The sequence below is a fragment of the Eublepharis macularius genome, chromosome 2 (genome assembly GCF_028583425.1).
Source record: "Eublepharis macularius isolate TG4126 chromosome 2, MPM_Emac_v1.0, whole genome shotgun sequence".
NCBI lineage: Eukaryota > Metazoa > Chordata > Lepidosauria > Squamata > Eublepharidae > Eublepharis > Eublepharis macularius.
Genome location: NC_072791.1, coordinates 134,963,687 through 134,988,124, shown reverse-complemented (window position 1 = coordinate 134,988,124; position 24,438 = coordinate 134,963,687). Strand labels below are relative to the sequence as shown.

At 43.5% G+C, this 24,438-nt stretch overlaps 1 protein-coding gene across 2 annotated transcripts in view; it reads right to left on the bottom strand.

Moving 5' to 3' along the window:
* Nucleotides 1-24,438, bottom strand: part of MOB2 (MOB kinase activator 2) — a 193,388-nt gene that overhangs the window by 79,410 nt on the left and 89,540 nt on the right. The window contains exon 1 of one of the 2 annotated variants that reach the window (XM_054972769.1): nucleotides 3,941-4,019. The exons of the other annotated variant lie outside the window; for it this stretch is intronic. Within the exon in view, the coding sequence (XP_054828744.1) occupies nucleotides 3,941-3,978 (38 nt within the window). The 5' untranslated portion in view covers nucleotides 3,979-4,019. Of the gene's footprint in view, nucleotides 1-3,940; nucleotides 4,020-24,438 lie in introns of those variants that run through there. 2 annotated transcript variants of the gene reach the window in all.

Here is a 24,438-nt window from a genome sequence, read left to right as displayed (position 1 = left end):
TTCCAAGAAACTGGTGAGGGAAGGTTTGTTTTTTTTAAAGTCTTTTAGGCAACAAATATTTCCCATGAGTTAGATACGAGCAAGCAGGTTAGTAACACTTGTGGACTTCTAAGACTGCAAAAAGTATTCTCTGAACTTCACTTACTGAACTTTATTTATTTAGTTTATGTCATTTATAGTCCACCTTTCTCACTAAGACTCAAGGCGGATTACACAGTATGAGCTGAGTACAATCAGTATCAAGTACATTTCCATACAGTATATCAAGTACATTTCCATACAGTATCAAGGACATTTCCATACAGTGTCAAGGACATTTCCATAAACAATGTCACAGGGTAAATATAAACAAGTTTACAAAGACATACCATTAGAAAGGATCCAATACAGAGTAGAAGATATGCTGAAACAGAACATAATGAATTCTAGGACTGATAACAGACAACATGAAACTGAAACAGAACATAATCAATTCTAGGACTAACATTTGACAACATGAAGCACAGTAGTGCACAGGTGTACATATTTAAAGCAGCAGATAGTATGTAAGGCAACATGGTGAAGTTTATGGTCCCTAATTTATTAGTGAAGCATCGAAGACTTCATCCCTACAATACAGCCCTCCTATCTGAGCAAAAAGCCTTTTTGAATAATTCTGTTTTGCATCATTTGCAAAAAGCCAGGAGCGTGGGGGCATGCCTGACTTCCTCAGGCAGGCCATTCCACAGAGCAGGGGCCACCAAAGAGAAAGCCTGTGTACACGCTGCTGTTGATTTCACCCATGTGCAGCCTGGCACTTGTAGGAGACACTGAACAGATGAGCGAAGCTACCTTGAAGGAACATACAGAGGGAGGCGGTCCCGTAGGTATGCTGGACCAAGGCTGTGAAGAGCTTTGTATGTAATAACCAATACCTTGAACTGCACACAGAAACTGTTAGGTAACCAGTGAAGTGACTGTAGGATGGGAGTGATGTTCAAGCTCCAGTTCGCTCCTGATAATAGTCGAGCCGCAGCATTTTGCACCAATTGGAGTCTCCTAGTTAACTTAAATAGGAGACCTATGTATTGTGCATTACAGTAATCAAACCTTGATGTTACCATAGCATGGATCTAGGTTGGCCATGTAAAGATAAGAAGCCATCTTCAGGCTAGAGTGAAGTTGTAGAAAGTATTTTTTGTGACTACCTTGACTTGTTTTTCTAGTAGTAGCACTGGATTCAGTATAACTCCTAGGCTCTTAACTGAGTCTGCAAGGGTCAGATGAACTCCATCGAAAGTAGGGAGTACAATATCCTTCAAGATCTCTGCCTTCCCAACAAGCATCACTTCAGTCTTGTCTGGGTTCAATTCCAATTTGTTGTTTTTCAGCCATTTAACCATGGCTGTCAGGCAGCGATCTAAGATTTCTGCTGCATCCTGTGGAGACCTGGATTGTGAGATATAGAGTTGGGTGTCATCTGCATATTGATGACCTTCAACTCCATAGCTGCGAATGAGTTCTCCTAAAGGCTTTATTTACAGATTGAATAACATGGGAGATAAGATTGTGCCCTGTGGAACCCCGCAAGATAGCTCCCATTCTGAAGATAGCTGATCTCTGATGGCTCTCTTTGAGTCCATTCCGTGGCAAACAATTTAAACCAGTCCATGGCACATCTCTTGGATCCCAATTATTGCTCCCCCATATATTACTGAAATTCAAACCAGAGAGATTTCTAATTACAAAAAGTGTCTACTCCCTTGGAAATTTGAAAAATTATACTTAATGGCTCTAATTCAACTAGTTATCTATTAGCAGTGAAACAGGAGCATCATGCCAATGTGGAAACAAGCTTGCACTGAACATTTTACTTAAATGCCTGTCTGTTCCAAAATATGACCATGATGCACCTCAACGTCTGCATTAAAACAGTTTGAAGACATCTGTCTTAGTATATTCTTGAATTAATTCAAAGAACCAAATGAACAGATTTTTGCTTTTCTGCTTGAAGAAAATAGCTGCAATAGGCATTAATTATGTAAACACTTTATTTTCATGGGATTTTACCACAAGATTTTGTTTTTGCAATTCTCCAAACCATGGTATAATGAAATGCATAAGGAATGTCAAATTCTTTAATATCTAAGATATTAAGGGGGAAGGATTTATCCTGAACTATTCAGGAGCCATAATCTGTAAATTATGTAAATAGAGACAGCCAATACCCTTAGAATCTAGAATAAACAAGGTTTGCAAGAACAACCTTTCTGCTCACAAGTTAAACTTTAAGGTGAAGAAAAAAGTATTTTGACATAATTTTCATTATAGTGTTTTGAGTTTGTGATGGTACAAATGAATTAGGAATGTGATTAGAAAGTCTTCACAAGCTGTTAAATAAAGTTCACCATCTTGAAGGGGGGGAAATATCTAATTCCATTTTCTATCAACAGAGTACAATTTTCTCACCTCCTCCCTCCTGCTGTAACCCAAAATGTCTATCTAAATACTGTGAGGCAGGGCAGTGGGCCCCATGGAACAGCATAAGGGGAAGATTTACAGTGCAATGGGCTTAAAAGGGCATAACTCTGCTTAGGATTGTTCTAAATTTAAAACATCATCTTGAAAGTAAGTTTCAGTGTAATTAGTAGTACTGCAGCAAGATTATATGAGAGATATGAAGGCAATTTTCACCAGCCAACTAGGCAGCCAATGTGATCTAGTGGTTCAGGTGCCAGACTAGGTTCTAGGAGATCCAGATATGAATCCCCATGCTGCAATGGAAGTTTGCTTGGTAATCTTGGGCGAGTCACACACTGTCTGCCTAATCTACCTCACAAAGTTGTTGTGAGGATAACATGGAGCAGAGGAAAACAATTTAAGACGCTTTAGGTCCCCATTGGGGAGAAAGGTAGGGTATAAATGAAATAAAGTAAAAAAAAATCCCCCGTCTTCCCATAGCATTGCAAAGAGGAAGAGATGCAGCTTGCACTGTATACAGAACTAAGTTCTCACATCTTTAAAAAAGTCTTATTTTAGTCTTTTCTGCTTTGAGCTGGTTATAGAACTCTGCAAGCAGTTTGGGGGCCATTACCGGTAGAAGAGAATGACATTAATGCTCTAAATATGTAACACTGCCTGCTTACTTCTACATAAATATATTTAATATAACAAGCTACAAAGCCTGAAAATGGAAGCTGTTTCTGCATCTAAACACCATTAAAATCTAGGTTTTTTGCAAAAGGAATTGTTACAACTCTTCAGATATCTATAAAAGGTAATCTATTTCTACACACAAAGTTATTACTTGTACAAGCTTGCACAAGCTAAAGGATGCCCTACCATCTGACTATCTTACCTAAAGCAATTAAGCCTGGCTGAGTTCTAACACCCCTGATAGCTTAAGTTTAGGCATTATGGAACAAACTATACTCAGAGTATCAAACTGTGCTAGGAATTTTCAAGTTAGCCTCCAGTTATACCATAATTGAAATTCAATGTCTCAGAGGTAGAAAGCACTTTCCACCACATGTTCCAGGAGGTTAAAAAAAAAAATTAGAGATCCTTTCTACAGAGCAGTATTTACACCTTGTATAAGAATCTATCTCCCAACAGGACCAGCAAATGAGATATTAGCCAATTGTGTAACCTTGGACAAGTCACATGCTCTCAATCTTTATTTCCTTCTGTAAAACAGAAACAGGAATCTACCTCACACAGTATTCTTGGGCCACACAAATATTGTAAAGCATTTTGCAAAAAAGTGAAATACACTATATGAAACTACCCCAATATTTTTACTGAAATACACACACATACTGAAAACAAGTATTATTTGAAGAAGCAATAATATATAAAAATACACACAGTTTGCCAAACAGGTTTTTGCTCTAATTCTAAAAATATTTGAAACTTTTCAGTGAATTGAAGAAGAGCAGACAATTTGACTGTCCTTCCTTACCTGTTCAATGTGTAAGACCCATTCCTCTTGAGTCTCATGCTTGCAGATAAAAATTTTTAGCAAAAAATCCAGAATGAAGTAAGATTGTCCTACTTTAATGAAAGCAGAAGCACCTGTTTGTCAGAAAGGTGTTAAGTCAGTCAGGGAATTTCTTTCCTGTTTCACAGTCTCATCAGTGGGAACAATCTGAAATCACCAGTTTGCAGGAAGTACGAAAGGAAATCACCATAGGCAAAACAAGAGCCTGAGGATGTAAAATACTCCACCTATTTCCAAGAAAAATCTGTATGTAACACCTTCCAAAAAGCAGAAGAGAATGGCAGACGAAGTAGAGGGCAAGGAAGAGATACGTTCTACCCCAAAGTCTCAAAGGATAACCCTATAAAAGAAGTCTGATGTGTTTCAGCCTTCTCTTCTAATTAGTTTGCAAGCTGCTTCACAGATTCACTCTTCCTCTGTAGTTTGCTGTGACTTATTACTCAAATATTCATGACCGCCTCAGGAGAGCAAGGCAAATGAGAAACAAAGCAGAGTAGCTGGCATCCAGATTCTTTAATATTAAGTAAAGATATAGCTGAAGATGGTCAAGCAAGCAAGAAGGTGGGACAGAGTAATAATAAAGCACCAAGGAAGGCATGTGTGGGGGTGTGTATGTGTGTAGGGGGAAGTTTCCAACAGCTCAATCCTGGGCAAGCAGTCCTGAACAAACCATGTAATTACAGCGTCTCTGATGAGGCTGCCTTGTTTCTCTTCCTGTAGGGCTCTCTACTCCCTGATTGCTGAACTTTATGGAGCTGATCCACTCAGCTTCAGGAACATACAACTGTAACTATTAAGCAATTATTTTCAATACATATAAGCAGATCTATTCACAGATGGAGCTTTGATAACTAACAAAACATTTCAGAAAAGTGTGTGGGCAATGGATTAGGGAATGTGGACTATGCTAGTAAGTAGGATGCTACCATGTAACGTCTGACATTGTTTTATTATATTACTTAGTATATAGCATCCTACTTATATATATATATAATTTTATTTTGTCAAAGTAAAAAAAAGGAATACAAAAAGAAAAAAGCGGGGGAGGGAAAAGTTAATAAGGTCAAGAAGATTTGTGACTTTTCGCTATGAGAATTCTTAGAATACAGAGTGCTCAAAAACTTAAATCTTTTTCAATATTTATATAGCAATGAAGATTGCAACTGTTAAGTCCCATTACTATATATTATTCCTCTATACTACACATACTTAATGCCTCCCATCTCCTTCTCCACACTTACTAATAAAAATTAATAATCAAAAAGGAAGAACTCATTCCATTATTACTACAATATTTCATCTTATCTCTTTATATAACTGATTAATATAGCAATGCTCTCTACTTATCCCTAGCTTTATCAATGTTTCCATATCTACAAACTATTTTAACAATTATATATTTGATTATATATTCATACATTTCCCCCCTTGTCAGACTATAACTTCTTATAAGCTATATACAATAAGTCAGCATATGATCTTATTCCAATTTGTAAAACTGCAACATTTTATTTATTCTATTCTTTATAAGCAAAATAATTCCCCCATTTCTCTTCAAATTCTCTTATTGGTCTTCTATTTATATAACTTGTCCATTTTGCCATCACTGTATATTCTGCCATCTTTTCTTTCCAGATTTACTCTGACATTGTAAAATACATAATTAGAGACGGGCACAAACCAAGAAAATGGCGATTTGTGGTTTATCATGTTTCACGAACCATGAACCGGCATGAAATTGCCCGGTTCATGAATTGGTTCGTTTGGTTTGTGAAAACGTCACTTCTGGGGCAGCAGCAGGTCTGTAGAAAGCACACACACACCCCTGTTGCCTAGGAAACTAATTGAGTGGTGCCAGGCTGGCTGCAGTGATGGATCAAAAAATGAACCAAACGAACTGGGCTAAAAATCATAGTAGTTCATCATGAGTCTTCAGAAATGCCCTCCGACGAACCACTAGTTTGCGAACCAAAAAATGGCCCAGTTCATGATGAACTTTGGTTCATATTTCGGTTCATGCCCATCTCTATACATCATATTACTATTTATGCTTGCTTCATATGAAAGAAACAGTCTTCTACACTACATTATTTGTGGACTGATAGCCAGTGGTCTGTTGATGCAAAAACAAAACCAGACTCTACAAAGGGTATAGCTAATGTTAAAAGGATTCCTGCTCTGCCATGCTAAATGTCATTTCCCTCTGGAGAAAAAATTCACAGCACTTATTCTAGGAAAACAATTTCAGAACTTGCCTTTGCAGTATATCTAAACATCAGATCCAATACATTCCAGGTTTGGGTTCCAAGTTTATTTTTCAAATGCAGATGGAATTAAACTAAAAATATAAGCAGAGCTACAAAAAAACCTCACCCTCATTAACCACAGAGCTTTTTAAAAAACACATACAATGTCACTTAGTGCACTGCAGTTAGCATAAAGTCCTACAGAGTTCCATTAAGAAATTTGTGAACTGCAGCCACCACCAAAAGCCACAATCCAGAGTACGGATAAACAGAGTTATTGCTTCCTAAATTATGGCCAGAGCTCTCAAATACCTCATCCATGAAGCCATTATACCTTTTTAAAAAGTATATAAAGTTTCTCAAATTGTGTAGAAAGGAGTGAAAGGAAAGACTGTATGTTTATTGAAGTGACCCCTCCGCTTCACAGAAAAGTAACAATCAGGTAATTATGCACAGGCACAACATTTGCCCAGATACAGGAAACAGCTGTGCAGCTTGCCAATTTACTCCACCCAACTTCTCTCAGTTGGTATAAAAGGTTTTGCTGCAAAATATAGCCAGTGACAGAGTCCAGGAGGAGAAGGAATAAAGCATGGGAATACTGTGGATGGACAGTGAAAGACTGCTGACAGAGATTGCCCAAAAGAGCAAAAAAATATTAGATATGGCTCTTTGCTGGGCATTCAAAGGTTACAATCAAATTTTCTCTCTACTTTTAGGCAGTAGGCTAATAGTTTGAAAGTAGGGGCTGATGGAGTAGCTGCTTTCTGCATGATGGAGAGTACCTACATCTTGACATGTAATTAACTCTTTCTTTGAGGTATTTATTTATTTATAGTTTATAGACCATCTTTCTCACTGAGACACAAAGCAAATTACACAAGGAAAGTTAGTATGAACAACATCTAGGACAGTTAATTAACAAATATAATAGGCTATGAGTTGCAGAAATTTTAAAACAAATATAAATATGAACTGAAGTAATCTGATGAAGGAATATTACTAAGGCTATTCCAGTTTTCCAATTCTTTTTTACATACACCAGAACATAAAAGAAGTAACTCCAGTAGTAAGAAAATCTTTTTCCTGCCACTGATAGAAGTTGACAGAAATTTAAGATATAATGATCTCATTTTAGCCTAGCAATTTTAGATATGGTTCCATTCCAAAACTGTTCCTCTTCCACTATGAGTCTTAATGAGGTTCAGTTCAGCTTAACCCCATGACAATTTCCTCCACCACTGTAACTCTTGACAATAGGGTTACCAGGTTCCTTGTCTCCCCTGGCAGGAGCCTGGGAGCCTGGCTCTTACCCTGAGGCATCCGTGGAGTCTCTCTTCGCATGTGCACGCAGCACATGCATGCTCCTGGCTTGCGTGACAACGTCACTTCAGTGCTGTCAGGTCAAAGAGCAGCCCGCATGTTAAAGGGCGCTCCTCAGACTCCCCAATGAGCATGATTCGGCCTGAAACGTGCCTGCTGCAGAGCACAATCATTTACTTTAATATAACCACTTCTGCTAGGAAGCGTTTCTATCAGATTGTTTTATTCATTCTCCATATGTATGTACTGTACTGCGTTTCTTTCTGCTCAAATATGTGCCTCTGTATGCACAAGCTTAGGATCCCATGCCAGGGTTGGTAAATGGGCATGTATTGTTCTTGGAGTTGCTCAATGGTAACACAATGTTCATTAAAAATCACTGAGTTAAGCAGACTTCCCCTCCCAGCAGTGTTTGCTTTCAAATTGTAGCATCCTATCAGCCTTGTTTAGTTTCTTTCATAGTCATGGAAGAGCTATACACAACTGCCATACAATGTAGAGGGATGTGCACCAAAAAAAAGATCTTGGTGAATCCAGATTCAGGTTTCAGGGCTACCCAAAAATTTGGTGTCCCTGAAATCCATGTAAGATTAAAATTTTCTAATCAGGTTAGATAACCCTGAATTTATCCAGCCACTATTCCCTATGGGAAAAAATATCCAGGGGGAGGGCTGGGGAGGGGGGTGTCATTTTTTGAAACTCCATCAAATTTGCAGGGAACATACTCCTGACTGTCCACTAAAGACCACTCCCCCCCAAAAAAAATTTTCAAGAAGTCTGGACTCCAGTTCTTCTGTTCCTGTGCAAAACAAAGAATCAACTCCTTAACTTTTAAGTTCTAAGTTTCAAGAAGTTAAATGAACAGAAAATTGTTTGGGGTACAATAGATCTATATAAGGAGGAGCTATTAAAAGCTAAGTGTGAGGAGAGAGGGGCAAGCAGTACAAAAGAAAGTGAAACTTTTTGAGCAGAATATTTCAGAAGTCTTGAGATCTTTTTGAGTGCAGCCTTTATCATATTATCCTCTCCCTTGAAGAGAAAACTTATAATGACAGTAGGCTGTACAAGAGGCCAAGTTTGGGAATATTTTTGTTTAACCACATTAGTTAAAAAAATGGATGTTTAAGCAAATTCAAGAATACATATGCTGCAAAATGTTATTGTTTTAGTTAAATAAAATAATTTTAAATGGTTATTGTTAATGATTATTTTTCTCCTTCCAATATAGTACAGTAGAAAATTTGTCCAAACATGAATGGATTAACCTATTAAACTGGAGATAGTTCACCTTGTAATGATTTCATAATTATCTATTTTAAATGGTAAAACACCAATCATCAGTTTTCTGTAACGGTATAACTAACCTGAGAAGTTATTGTTCTAAAAATGAAACTTTCATCTGAGTTCTAAGTATTAAGGTTATAATAACCAGCAAGAATGGAAGATTTGTGTTCACTCACCGTGAAGCTTCCTTTCTCCGTGGTCCAGGAGTGGGTCAGTCAGACTCGTGGGAAGTAGCTCCTCCTCTGGTGCAGGGTCGGATTGGCTTTGCAATTCCAGGTAGGAGGGGCTCTTCCCTGGACCTCCAGTTCTTTTCCAAGCCCACTATCTCCTTGCTGTACGCCACTGAAGCCGCATTTCATCGTGTTACCTGCTTATAACATACTGAGAACATGTACAAACTAGACAACCTACCTAAAAAACTATCCAACTACATCTGTTAGGATACACCCCTCCCAATCTAACAACTACAGGGTGGGTATTGACTGACCCACTCCTGGACCACGGAGAAAGGAAGCTTCACGGTGAGTTGAACACAAATCTTCCATTCTCCCATTGGTCCAGGAGTGGGTCAGTCAGACTCGTGGGACATATGTCCAGCAGTGAACTACCGGGTGGGTAATTTCCTACTCTAGGCCTCCAGGACGTGCTGTAGCACTCTCCTCCCAAAGGCCGCTTCTGCTGAAGCCACCTGGTCTACCTTGTAATGTTTGGTGAAGGTGTGCACCGATTTCCAGGTAGCCGCTTTGCATATCTTTTCCAGAGTTGGAAAAGCCCTATATGCTGCCGAAGCAGCAGCTCCCCTTAATGAATGGGCAGTAATCCCCTCGGGAGGGGACCTCTTACTCGACCTATAGGCCAGAACAATACAGTCCCGGATCCACCTACTCAGGGTTGTAGTGGACACTTGCGCTCCTAAAGAACTCCTCCTAAAGGAGACAAATAAGTTCTCCACCTTACGGTTAACCTTAGTCCTGTCAATGTAATAGCGCAAGGCCCTCCTGACATCCAATTTATGCCATTCCTTCTCCTTGCTATGAGTAGGGTTAGGACAAAAGGAAGGCAACACTATGTCCTCACCCCTGTGAAACTCGGAATTCACCTTTGGGATAAAGGTCGGATCAGGCCTCAGGACTACCCTGTCAGCATGGAAAATACAAAGTTCCCTATTCACAGACAGGGCCCTTATTTCCGATACCCTTCTTGTGGACGTTAGTCCTACCAGAAATATAGTCTTTAGAGTGAGCTCTCTAAGGGGACAGAGCGCCATGGGCTCAAACGGTTCCTTCGTAAGTGCAGAAAGCACCACATTCAGATTCCAGGTAGGGAACCTATGCACCCGTGGAGGATTTAAGAGCATGGTTCCCCTTATAAAACGTCTTATGTGAGGGTGTTTAGTGAGAGACCCCCCTTTCCTAGATCCCCTCACAGCCGAGATGGCCGCCAGTTGCCTCTTCAGGGTACTAGTGCTCAGTCCCTTATTCAAGCCCTCTTGCAAGAAAAACAAAATGTCTTTGATGGACGCAGTCAGAGCGTTACAGTTCCATTCTATGCACCAACTTGAAAACACCTGCCAAGTCCTGTCATAGCTCCTGTTAGTTGAGTCCTTTCTGGAGGCCAACATGGTCTTTATCACCTCCTCAGCATAGCCGCACCTCTTCAGTTGGTCGAACTCAACCGCCAAGCTGTCAGTCTTAATGACATCGGGTTTGGATGTATTATGTCTCCTTGCTTCAACAGGTCCGACCTGTGGGGTAGTTCCCATGGGTCTGTCCTCGATAGTCTGATGACCTCCTGAAACCACGGTCTCCATGGCCAGTATGGGGCTACCAAGATCACCTCCGCCTCTTGTTCCACTATCTTCTGTACCACTCTGCTGAGGATGCTGACCGGTGGGAATGCATGCAGCAGGGCACGAGGCCAGTCCTCGCTTAAGGCATCGGTTCCGATGGCTGCCTTTTCTTCCCACCTGGAGAAAAACCTTGCGACCTGCCTGTTTAAGGCTGTCGCGAACAGATCCACTTCCAGCGTCCCCCATCTCCAGCATATCTGTCTGAACACTTGGTCATGCAGTCTCCACTCTGCTAGGTCCACTGAGTTTCGGCTCAGCCAGTCTGCCACCGTGTTCTGTTTCCCTGCTAGGTGCACTGCCTTTATGGATAACAGACGTGTTTCCGCCCATTGGAAGATCTCCTCTGTCTCTCTGCTCAATCTTGGGGACCTGGTCCCCCCTTGCCTGTTTATGTAAGCCTTTGCCGTCATGTTGTCCATTCTTATTAGCACATGTTGATGCAGCAGATCCTCCTGCATCTCCCACAGTCCGTACTTGATGGCTCTCAGTTCTAGCAAGTTTATGCTTTGGTCCCTTTCCTCCATTGTCCAGGTACCCTGGCACATCCTGCCCGTCATATAAGCGCCCCATCCCGACAGACTCGCATCTGTTGTCATGATGGTTCTCTTTGGGTCTCTGAGCGGCACGCTGTCCCTGAACCTGGCAGGCTCCGTCCACCAATTCAGCTCCACCCTGAGGGACTCTGTTATTGTCACCCACTTCTTTAGTCTGTGAGTTATGACCCTCTGAAACGGACGTAGAAAGGTTTGGAGCGGACGGGTGTGGAAGCAGGACCAGCTCACAATATCCTGGTATGACACCATCATGCCAAGGAGTTTCGCTAGGAACATAACCTCCACTTTCTTCCTGTCTTGTATCGCCTTTATCATTGTGGAAATCTTTTGTTGTCTCTCTTCTGACAAGAAGGCTCTGTCCCTTGTTGTATCTATGAGCACTCCCAGGTGATTGATTTTCTGCGTAGGGATGATGCAGCTTTTCTTCCAGTTGATCACAAACCCATGCTCCTGAAGACAACGGGTTGTTTCCTGTGCTGCTGTGCTTCCCGCTGACAAGGAGGGAGCCTTTATCAGCAGGTCATCCAGGTAAGGGGACAGGGCAATCCCTTGGACCCGGAGCACTGCTACCAATGTCACCAACACCTTGGTGAACACCCTCAGTGATGACTTCAACCCGAACGGTAGTGCTCTGTATTGGTAGTGTTCTCCATTGTATGCGAATCTGAGATATCTGCGGTGAGACTGTCGTATTGGTATGTGAAGGTATGCCTCTGATAGATCGACCGAGGCCAAGAAGTCCTCCTTCTGGATCGCCCCTACTGTCGTCTTTAGGGTTTCCATTTTGAACTTGCAGGACTTTATGTACTGGTTGAGCCATCTTAAGTCCAGTATAGCTCTTACCTCTCCGTTTTTCTTTGGTACAATGAAGAACACTGAATAGACGCCCCGATTCCAGAGGTGTCTCGGAACTGGTTCTATTGCTCTTATCGCTACCAGATGTCGAATGGCTCCAAGAATCTTGAGATGTTTCGATTCCATCTGATGTCTTGGCAGGGTAATTAGTCTTGAGGGCGGTTGTTTTTCGAACTCCAAAGTATAGCCCTTGGATACTGTCTCCAGTACCCACTTGTCTGATATTGATTTTGTCCATTGAACTGCAAACTGTTGAAGTCGCCCCCCAATTGCCCTCCTGATAGTCATGCCTGGTTTCCTTTCTTCTGGCCCTTTGACTGTTGGCTCTGTCTTCTGAAACTGTAGTGCTTGTTGTCACTCCTGGGTCTTGTCTGCCACTGGTTTTTGAATGTTCTATCACTTCCAGATCGAAAGGAACGCTTGGGGTCTCGAAAGGACTGCTTACTCTTGCCCTTGAAGTCGCGTTTCTTGGATGGCAGGACCTTTTTCTTCTCAGTGTCTTCCACTAGGAATTTATCCAGTGCCTCTCCAAACAGCTTGGTCCCTGAGAAGGGTATAGCTGCCACTTTGTTGCGTGCAGGTGGGTCCACGTCCCAGTTCCTGAGCCACGTGTTGCGTCTTGCTGTCACGTTGAAGCCCATGGCCCTTGAGGTCATCTGGAAAGAGTCCATTGAAGAATCTGCCATGAAGGCCGTGGACAGGGCTAACTTCTTGACCACATTCCTGAATTTCCGTGGAATCTCCTTGCCTGCATTCGCTAGTTCTGACGCTCAAGTGAACGCTGCTCTGGCAAACAGTGAACCCGTGGCAGAGGCTCTCAGCGATGCTGCAGACGCTTCGAAATTCCTGCGTAGTGCCTGCTCAATCTTTTTATCGGATGGATCTTTAGGCATGCCCTCTGCATCCATAGGTAGCACTGATGTGGTGGCCAGGCTGGATATCGGGTCGTCCACTGCAGGCAACTTGATCTTTCTTGTTGCATCTGGTCCTAGCCTATAGAATTTATTGAACACTGATTGTAAGGCCTTTGGTTTAGCTGGGTTATCCCATTCTGCTTTTAGGATGCTGTGAAACATAGCTGGCAATGGCATCCCGGTCTGCGGCTGTCCCACTTTGGGGAGAACCTTTTCGCTACCTTGTGGGTACGGTTGGTCTGCGTCCTCTTTCCCCACTTTCTTCTGGGCTATTTCCAGTGTCCTTAGGACCTTTGGCAATAATCTAGAATATAGGTCCTGAGGAAACAGCCTAAGCTGTGTCGAAGTCATAGAGTCTTCCTCTTCCTCTGATAGGTCTTCATCAGAGTCTGGTTCTTGAGCCGAAGCTTCAGAGTCTGAATCAAGTTCTCCAGACTGGCTGGATGATTCCTCTGTGCATTCCTTCTCCTTCCTCCTCCTCTTGGACCTGTGAAGGGAAGTGGGCTTTGCATGCCTCTTGCCTTTGTGGGAGGAGTGCCTCTGGCTCCCATTCGATGACCCTGAGGTCTGCTGAGCCCTGAACTCCTGCACTACTGCTCTGAGTTCCTTTCTCATTTCACCCCTCATCCAGGCCAGCATACTTGCTTTTGTCTCCTGGCCTGCTAGATCCACATTGATCTCCTGGTTCCTTCCACTGGGGCCTTGCTCTGACTGAGGGGAAAAGGGTGAGCTAGGAGATTCCAGGCTGCTTAAAGGTCCCTCTGCTGTCCCCTCTTCACTCTGCCCTGCCTTGGTGGCCATTCCCGCCAAAATCTTCCCGCCTAGGGGAGAATACGAAATGGCGGCCGATGAGAGGGAGATCACCAGTATCATGGTGGGGGGGACCTAGTATTAGAGAAAATATCCCCAAAAGGAAAAGAGAGGGGAAGGGGGGGCAACCCAGCACCCCCGCTTCACTTTCTCTAGAAGGCTCCAGGGGCCATAGCCACGCTGGTTGCGCCTTGTTCCGCTCCGATCCCCGCCAGGAACGCATCTCCCTACCTTCTATGAAGTCCTGGGAGTGCCTCCGACGCCGACGCTGCCTGTGCACCTGGAGATCCAAGGTTGCTTTCCGGGCCTGGCCTGCAAAAACGCTGCTGGCCGCGCTGATCTGTGCCGTCGCCGCGGCCGCTTGCCGCTTCCCCGGACTCCTGCAGCGTCCGTGCGCCCACGGCTTCTTTCACGAGCCGCTTTTTGGCGCCGTTTTCTGGCCGCTCCCTGCGGCTCGATCCGTGGGGGGGAGGGGGAACGCAGGTTAAGGGGGACAGACCCTTCCCTTTTTTCCTTTGCCCCTCGTGCTGCCCCGGTTCTTCTTTCGTCGTTTTCTTCTTTCTTTCTTTTCTTTCTTTTTTTTTTGAAATTGCTTTGCTCTCCGCGAGCAAGCCAAACACAACCCTGCAAGAGCAGGGCCGGAAAAAACTGGAGGTCCAGGGAAGAGCCCCTCCTACCTGGAATTGCAAAGCCAATCCGACCCTGCACCAGAGGAGGAGCTACTTCCCACGAGTCTGACTGACCCACTCCTGGACCAATGGGAGAATTACCGTTTATGTAGAAAACCATGATTTAAATCAAGTCTGACTAGTGATTTAAATTGTAACAAATCAATTTGATTTAAATCAAATCCACCATGATATGATTACATTTCACAATGCTGGGCAAAGAGGATTAATAACATTTAAATCTGGATTCTTTTGCACAAAGTGGGAGAGGGGGGGATGAATGCCACTGAGCAAACAAAAATGGGCTGTATCAGCCCCTCTGCTGCAGCATTTGGTCCGTTTGTTTTACATTCTAGCAACCTGCCTGCCTTACTTCCATGATACTGGTGTGTGGGATGTATTATGGTGAACTATCACATGCTGCATTTTAGACTGTGGTTTTAACTTTTGTACTGGAATTATGAAATTGTGTATTTTTTATTGTGTACTGCTGTTTTAATTTATTGTACCACTATATAATGTTGTAACCTGCCCTGAGGCCACTATGGGGGAGGGTGGGTAAGAAATGTAATAAATTAAATTAAAATTAACTGCTAGCAGAAACATGGATATTTGCCATATCCCCTCCCACCCCATCAGTCTCTTCTTATCCTTGGACAGCGGATTCTCATGCTTGTAGGACTCCAGGAATCTATTTTCTGGGAATCAGAAGGGAACTTGGCAAAGATCCATGTTCCTTTCACTGATAATAGCTAGGATCCTGCCAATGTACCTTTATTATTATTCAGACGACCATAAAATTAGTTTATACAGCTCTTATTCAGCAGTTTTAAATAAGTTTAAGAATGACTGGAATAAGAGTTTGTGTATTAGAATCATGTTCATGTCTTAGAAGATAAGATCTTTTTCTACTACTAAAAATTCAGACATTTTTCAACAAGAGTTCTTTCTCATATTTATTCATCGAGAAGCATCAGGTTACGTCCGTTAACTCTGCTGTACCATATCACCTTTAAGTTCAAAAGGTTGGGTGTTACAGTCTGTGGGATATTGTGGCCTTCTCCGTTCCTCCTTCATGGCTAAAGTTGGTTTCTTCAGCTCTAAGGCTGAAATCTTTTTCCTGCTGCACAAACCATTCCCCCTGCTGCTCAAAGTAGTGCACTTCTATTTGAACAGGAGGAAAATAATTTACACCTCTACCAATGGATGATGAGGTGATGCTGAGGTCAAGTAAGCTTAATTACATCTAACTTTTCAATATCTAGCCTTCAAAATATTCATTAAGTTACATACTGCCTGCTAGTACTCTGAAATATGAACAGTCAAAAAGAAGAAACACAATGCACAAGAAAATCAAGTTACTTAGTTGGCCAATCCACTTTAAACAAAAGCCCGATGCTAATTTACACAGCAAAGAGGAGTATCAAAATTAACAATGGCTGTAGGTGGTCATAAAAAGAAAGCTGAAATCCAGCGTCATAAAAATCCAGGTCATAAAAATCCATGAAATCCTCGTCATAAAAAGAAAGCTGAAATCCTTCACGATACTAACCATATTTATTCCAGAATGATAAAAAAAATTTAAAACAATAACGAGAGAACAATACATATAATTTAAAAACAAAATATATATCAGAATAGTGGAACTACATAATATTTCTCCTGTTCATCCCCATACATACTTAAGATACTTTACATATAACTTTTTATATTTTACATTTTATATTCAACATTATATTCAATCAGTTTGGTGTAGTGTTTAAGAGTGATGGGACTCTAATCTGGAGAACCAGGTTTGATTCCCCACTCCTCCACTTATAGCCAGCTGGGTGACCTTGGGTAAGGCACAGTTCTTTGGAGCTCTCTCAGCCCTACCCACCTCACAGCGTGATTGTTGTGGGGATAATAATAACATACTTTGTAAACCGTTCTGAGTAGGCATTAAGTTGTCCTGAAGGGCGGTATATAAATTGAATGTTGTTGTTGTTATGTTCAGCATATTAGCTTACTAATTTAACTATTTAACTTAACAATTGATCTATTTTAATATTAATTATACTTAATTCTCCTTCGTTTACAGCTATATATTAAAAAAAACTTTCAATTTTTTCAGAATTTTTTTATTTGGTCTATTATGTATATAGAAAGCTAATTTTGCCATTGACAAAATGATAAAGTTTTTGTTCTCAGTAAGGAGAAGCATGAGAAAGAAACTCTAGACTCCTTGTGAACATGCTGATTCATTCATTTACTTAAATATTACACTCTCAAACCGAAGTTCACAAATCAGGTCAAATAAGTGTTACCAAAAATGAAGTAGGGAAAGGAGATAAAATGGCCCTTCCTGCTTATTTGGTTAGTGGGCTCAATTGATGGAACACGCAACCAGCAATTGTACTCACTTTGTCCTCCTTGATGCAGCTGGCATGGTTTTTTAACCAAACAGGTTCTCCAGTCTTTGGCTTTGACTTTTCAAGGCTCAGAGGGAACAATCTGCTTCGACCATCCTCTGACATAGGCACTTCATAAAATCCAACTCCATAGATTTTCAAAATGCACTGATATTACAGAATTCTTACATTTTCTGGCTTCATTTTAGGTTTTTTTAAATCCCTTTGCCTATAGTAAGAACTTTGTTATGTTATGTGTTCTTACCCAATGTTTCTCCCTTTGTTTAAAAAACAGAGTTTCGCTTACCGTAACTGCTGTTCATTGACGTCTTCTGTGCAAACACACATGGGACTGCGCACGCGCAGGCCTGCCGACCGGAACTCTTTCTCTAGCTAAAAATCCACTAGGGGGCGCGCTTCCGCCGAACGCGCATGCGCGACATTTCCCGCCAATACGCCATCCGGCAGAAGCGCACCCTCATCCTCAGTTTCTCCTGTGCCGCCGACCCCCAACAACTGCAGGAGGAACATAGCGGGGCAGGAGGGAGGGTATGTGTGTCTGCACAGAAGACGTCAATGAACAGCAGTTACGGTAAGCGAAACTCTGTTTTCATTGTCTGTCTTCTGTGCAGCCCCACATGGGAGACTCACAAGCTGCTTACCTGGAGGTGGGTATGCTTCCTCACTGAAACAGCGACTGAAGTACAGCGTGACCCACAGCAGCCTCCTGGCACTCCAACGTATCCAGGGCATAGTGCTTGGCAAATGTTTCTGATGAAGACCGAGTAGCCGCCCTGCAAATGTCCCGAATGGGAATCTCTCTCAAAAAAGCTGCAGAAGAGGCCTGGGCCCTGGTCGAATGGGCTCGAACCTCCAATGGACAATCTACCTGAGACTGCAAATAACAAGTCTTAACTGCTAAAGTAACCCACCAAGATATTGTCTGTGGGATAGCCACCTTCCCTTTACGAGAGCCAGCATAACAGAGGAACAGCTGATTCACCTCCTAAAAGGGTTAGTCCTCTGAAGGTAGAAAGGTATTGCCCTACGCACATCCAAGGAGTGCAATGAATGCTCAGCATTAGCTGATGGAGCGGGGAAAAATACGGGCAGAACAATATCCTGGGATGTGTGAAACTGTGTGGACACCTTAGGGCGAAGTCTAAGGTCAGGCCTGAGGACCACCTTGTAAGGATAAATCTTAAGGAAAGGAGAGTCATGTCTAAGGGCCGCTAACTCACTGACTCTACGGGCCGAAGTAATTGCCACCAAAAAGGCGACCTTCAAGGACAAGAATTTCAAGTCACAGGAGGCCAATGGCTCAAAAGGGGCCTTCATATGTGCGGCTAGCACTAACTTAAGGGACCACTGAGGAACGATTTCTCTAACCGGAGGGTACATGTTCTGTAAACCTTTGAAAAAAGATTTAGACAAACTATGCGAAAAAACTGTCCTGCCATCAATCTTAAAATGGAACGCCGAGATGGCAGCCAAATAAACTTTGACTGAAGAATTCGACAAACCTAGATCCTTAAGGCTTAATAGAAAATCAAAAATGGCACCTAGTTGACAGTTCCAAACATCTAATCCTTTATCCGAAGCCCAACTCTCAAAGTGCTTCCATTTAGCTGCATAAGATCTGCGGGTGCTATCCCTCCTGGCATTAACCAAAATCTCCGCTACTCTATCAGACAAGCCCGGTGGTCCCATACGAACCACGCTGTCAGCCTCAGTTTGGGTAAATCGTGATATAGGACTCAGTTGTGGGAGAGGAGATCTGGGACCTGATTGAACTGATAAAACAATCCCTGAGACAGCTGCATCACTAGATGAAACCAGGGCTGATGTGGCCAAAAATCACCCGTGCCCTGTCCCACTGGACCTTGCTTATTGCCCTGGGAATCAGGGGAATTGGGGGGAATGCGTAAAATAGATGCCCTGTCCAGGTGACCTGAAAGGCGTCCCCCAGTGAACGCCGCCCCAAACCTCCCCTGGAGCAGAACTGTGGGGCTTTCTTGTTGCTCTCTGAGGCAAACAGATCCACCTCGGGGAAGCCCCAGGCCCAGAATAGTCCGTTCGACTGGGAATCCGCAATTGTCCACTCGTGATTGTCCGAAGTCATACGGCTCAGTTTGTCTGTGATCACGTTTGAGGATCCGGGAATATGAACCACTTGTAAGGAGATGTCCCTGTCTATAACCCATTCTCAAATCCGTATTGCTTCCTCGCAAAGGGCTCGAGAGGTGGTGCCTCCCTGCTTGTTCAAGTAAAACATGGCTGTACAATTGTCTGTGAGGATTTGAACTGTCTTGCGCCGAAGAGTATCTGCAAATGCGATAAGGGCAAAGCGGATCGCAACCAGTTCCAGTAAGTTAATGTGGAGCTCCCTATCCTGGTCCGACCACGTCCCATGTGCCCTAAGTGGACCACACTGTGCACCCCAACCAATGGTGCTAGCATCAGTGGATATGGTAGCCTGACATTGATCTGATCCAAAAGTGACCCCTTTAAAGAGGTTACTCTCTGAGAGCCACCAGGCAAGAGAATTAATCACCTTCTGAGGGATAAGGTATTTCCTACTCTGACTAGATGTCTGAAAATCATGAACCAAGAGGAACCACAATTGAAGTGGTCGCATGTGCAGTCTAGCAAATGGCGTTATGGCTGTGGCAGAAGCCATCAGGCCCAATAGGGCCTGAATAGTGGACGCCGACTGAAATCGGCATCTAGAAAAAAAGGTTACCATGCGCCTGATACGTACGGCGCAGTCATGAGGTAAAAATCCCCTATTCAGTACCCCATCTAGTAACCATACCAATAAATTTTGCCCTTTGAGAGGGAACCAAGACTGACTTCTGGAAATTCACTAAGAGCCCCAACCGTGAGCAGGTACATACCACCAGCTCCACATGCTCACGGAGGAGAGCTGAGGATGGGGCCGCCCAAATCCAGTCGTCCAAGTAAGGGAAAATAGAACACCCCTGCTGTCTAAGGAATGCCACTACTGGAGCCATACATTTAGTAAAGACTCTGGGTGCCACAGAAAGGCCGAAGGGTAAAACTTGATATTGGAAAATCTTCCCATTAGAAATAAATCTCAGGAACTTCCTATGGTCTGGGTGAAACATGGAAGTACGCATCCTTGAGGTCTAGGATGACAAACCACATATTTTCAGGCATAAGCTGCAGGACCATATTAAGGGTAAGCATCCTGAATTTCTTTAGCCTCACAGACCTGTTCAAACCTCTAAGGTCTAAAATTGGACGTACTCCACCATCTTTCTTCCGTAATTGCCCCTTTCTGTTTTAGGGCCAATACTGCAGTATGCAGCTTCTGAGATGGGTTATCGAGCGAGAAATCAGGGAGAGACAATTGAGGGTAAACTTCAGACTCAATTTTATAACCAAACTTTATAACATCAAGAACCCAACTGTCAGCTTGAATATCAACCCATGAAGAACTAAACTCAGCCAATCTGTCACCAAAAACGACAGCTTGATCAACGGCTAGTCAGAAGTGCTTAGGCTGCGCAGCAGGCTCCTTGTTAACTGGACTCCGACGATTTTGCCATGGACGATAGTTGGACCTCCGTCGTTGGAAAGACCCCGACTGTTGTTGGGGCTGCCTGAAAGAACCATAAGGAGGATACGGTTGGTATCTCTGGTTCCTGCCATGGTAGAAGTATGACGAGCGGTACGGTGGACGGTTGTACTGGGGTGGTCTCGAGTGGGTGATGCCATAAGATCGTGCTGTCAAGCGGTCTTTGCGTTTCTGTGACAGATATTCATCCGTCTTGCTGGTGAATAGGGTTTTTCCTTCAAAGGGCATATCCTTGACCTTGCTTCGAGTTTCCGGAAGTAGCGCAGTCGTCCGGAGCCGAGCATGGCGTCGTAGAACCACGGATGAAGCCAGGGCTCTCGCTGATGTCTCCAAGGTGTTACAACCAGCACTAATCTGCTGCTTGGATAAGCGTAACGCCTCATCCATGATCACCTTAGCAAGCACCCTTTGGTCTTCAGGAAGCTTGTCAAGAAAGACAGCAATCTGGTTCAAAAGGAATATCTGGTAGGCACCCATGATAGATGAGTAGTTGGCAATTTTCACTGCTAAGGCAGCAGAAGAATAGACCTTCTTGCCCAGTGAGTCCAATTTTCTGCTCTCCTTATCTGCAGGGACAGCATGGGAGCCCTGCCTTTGATGAGACTGCATTTCCTCAGCCACGATTAAGGACGGTGGAGGATGAGAAAAGAGGTAGGTGCACACATCATCCCTCGTCTTATAAAGGGCTTCCAACCTACGTGACGTTGGATGAATGGAAGCAGGTTTCTCACACACAGACGTGATGACTTCCTCTAAGCCCTCAATGATGGGGAAAGCAATAGAGGCCGGGTTGCCCGAATAGATATGATGTAATATTTTGTCCTTGGGCTTAGGGTTCACTGCCGACACCTCTAGCTCCAAGGAACGTGCCATTCTCATCATTTGCTCCGCATATAGGCGGAAGTCCTCTGTAGGCGAAATACTGCCCGAACCAATGATGATCTCGTCGGGTGATAGATCCAAAGGGGGGCTCGGGCTTTAATCGCGCTCTACTTCAGAAGGATGGTAAACCTGCTCACGACGAGGAGAACCATAGCGGGAGTATTCACTAAAGGGGCGCGCCCAATCCGCCGGAACCAATGTAGTCGAGTAGGTGCGATGAGGATGGAGAAAATCGGAACCGAGCCTCTCTGAAGAACAATGATAGAAATAAGGAGACCCTTCCTCGAGACCACGGTGATGACCCAATCGAACAGGCGAACCAGTACAGGGGGCCTCGCGGAGCTATCCTTCGTCGAGGGAAGATTGGTAAGAAGGAGAACGGATCCGAGGGGAAGGAGTCCTGGGTCTATCCCAGATCGGATCCGTCTGGACAGAAGCAGCGTGCTTCTGCTTGGACTTCTTTTGGACTTCTTCAGAGGTTAGTCCACTTGCTCGGCGTCTCCGGAATGCTTACGCACCTTCAGATCAGAAGACCTTGGATCCGATGATCTGGTCGGATCCGCACGCATCGAGTCCCTCGAGGAATGGCCAGAACGGGCTGATTCCGAGCCCTTCGGATCTGATGGCTTCGGTTCCACCTTCTTCAGTTCCGACTTCGAGGTTGACGGATCCGATGCACTCCTTGGGCTCGGAGTCGGAGACTTGGGAGTCTGTTGGATCCGAGGTGTACTTGCAGGTTTGTCCATGACGCTTGATTCCGACGGTGCGGGCTTTCGACCCCGGCCGGGGAAGACTGATCTGGCAGTGGATGTAGCGCTCCGGGAAGACTTTCTGCTCATGGAAGGGGACTTTGAAGGGGTCTCAGAACCATTGGTTGCCCACATCGCCCGTTTCCATAACATAGCCTGTAGCCTCGCTTGCCTCTCGGCCCTGGCTTTAGGCGTAAACTTCTGACAATGCTCACATTTGGGTACTACATGCGTCTCCCCTAAACATTCAAGGCAGACCGAATGGCCGTCCGTCCTTGACATTTTAGTGGAACAAGTCACACACCGCTTAAAAAGGGCCTTTTCCGACATCGTGCCCAAAACAGATCACTCACGCTTCTGAAGAAAAAATCGCTTTCACTTTCGATCGTACAGTGGACGGAGCTAGCTCTTCACCGTTCGGCGGCAAAGAAGAAACTGAGGGTGAGGGGGTGCCTCCGCCGGATGTCGTATTGGCGGGAAATGTCGCACATGCGCGGTCGGCGGAAGCGCGCCCCCTAGTGGATTTTTTGCTAGAGAAAGAGTTCTGGTCGGCAGGCCTGCGCGTACGCAGTCCCATGTGGGGCTGCACAGAAGACAGACAATGAATATATAACTTTTGTCACATAGCCCTGCCAGTCTGAGTCATCTTAAATTAGGTCTAAGGAATATTTAGCCTGATATAAGAATTGAAATCCAATCTCCCTGCTGAACAGAATGGTATTCCTTCTTGGCAAATCCAAAAGAATGAACTTGCATTCTTATTTGCTCAATGGTTTATACACCAGTCAAGATTCTGAATATTCCTTGGGTGGCCTGGCAATTAACCATAAACACGTTTGATTTACGGTTTAAAATCTAATACTACAATATGATATTGTGTCTATTATGAGAAAAACAATGCTGCTCAGTTAACAACAAGACACTCATCATACAGAACAGTGTAAATGTGCACTACGGCACAAGTTGCTTTTGTTTGTTTGTTTGCTTGCTTGCTTCAATTTCTATTCCACCCTCCCCACACTAGCAAGCTCAGGGCGGATTACATTAAAACACATTAAAATTTGCATTCCACAGTTTAAAAACCACAATAAATACAATATAAATTGTATCTTTATATAATCTTTCCAAATTGCAGCCCATCTGTTCACTGCATGTCAAACCTCATTCTGATACTTTACCAACAACTTGCCTTCAAAGCAAGATTTCCCAATCTCTGGGGTCATACACCCGAGCACACAGCTGAAAGATGACCAATATAAAAAGAAGTTAAGTACCTTGGAAAAACACTGTTGAAACACTTCCTCACTCGACATAGTTACCAAATATGTTACTTCTACTTGTCTGTGAAGGCTGGGACAGAACTTCTGAAAGAGTTCTGCTCTCTCTCTCTCAATGGCAAGGAGCGGAGCACATTTTACCACAAATACTGTTCAAGTTGGAGAACACCAAATTCTTATAGCATGCTACGATCCACAATAGTGCAACAAGGCACACTGCAATAGATTCAGCATGCCAAAATCAAGAACTTCTCATAAGCATGCTACTCTAGACAAAACATATAGAACCCTTTTTGAGAGAGATCTTTTTTCCTCCAAGAGTACTCACCAGATAATAACCAAACACATTTCAGCTCAGTATTTGTGGAGCAACTACAGGACGGCAAAGTGAGCAAACTGTTAAGTGGACTACATGCTACTCAGATGTCCCCAGCTTGCTGGTATCACCATTTTTGGAGTCTTCCACTGGAAGATTATGACCTTATTACAACAGAGGTTCAGAGAAACTCCATCTTTAATAACAAACCAGAGAAGCATGATCAGGCTGAATGCAGCAAAACAGCAACTGCAAGAGGAAGAGGTCTGTTTTCATGAACTCTGGACTCCTTTTTTCTGTGATTCTCCAAAGCCCCCTCACATTTAGAGTGATGACCTGACACTGGCAGGTTAATAACCCAACCATTAAAACAACCATCAACTAACGGTTTAGACAGGTAAAAAAGTTTATTTCCTGATTTATTCATACTTCCCTCCCCACCATTTTGTAGCTAGTGCTGCTCCTGGGCCTGCTTCCACTACTGACATGAAACAGGATCCACTCTTTGAAGAACAGGCAGAGAATGAACATGGTATTATATGCCACCAAGTCACTAGCATTTTAGTAATCCCCCAAGATCGATATTTTGTATTTTATCTTTCAATGTTTCCACTTTCCCCTCATTTTTAACTGATGATTTATTAGAGGGTTATGAAAACCTGTTACTGTCTCACTTCTCTCCCCCAAAACAAAATTTCACCTGAGTCTGCCCGTGTAAAACAAGGATCAAAGATCTCTCAC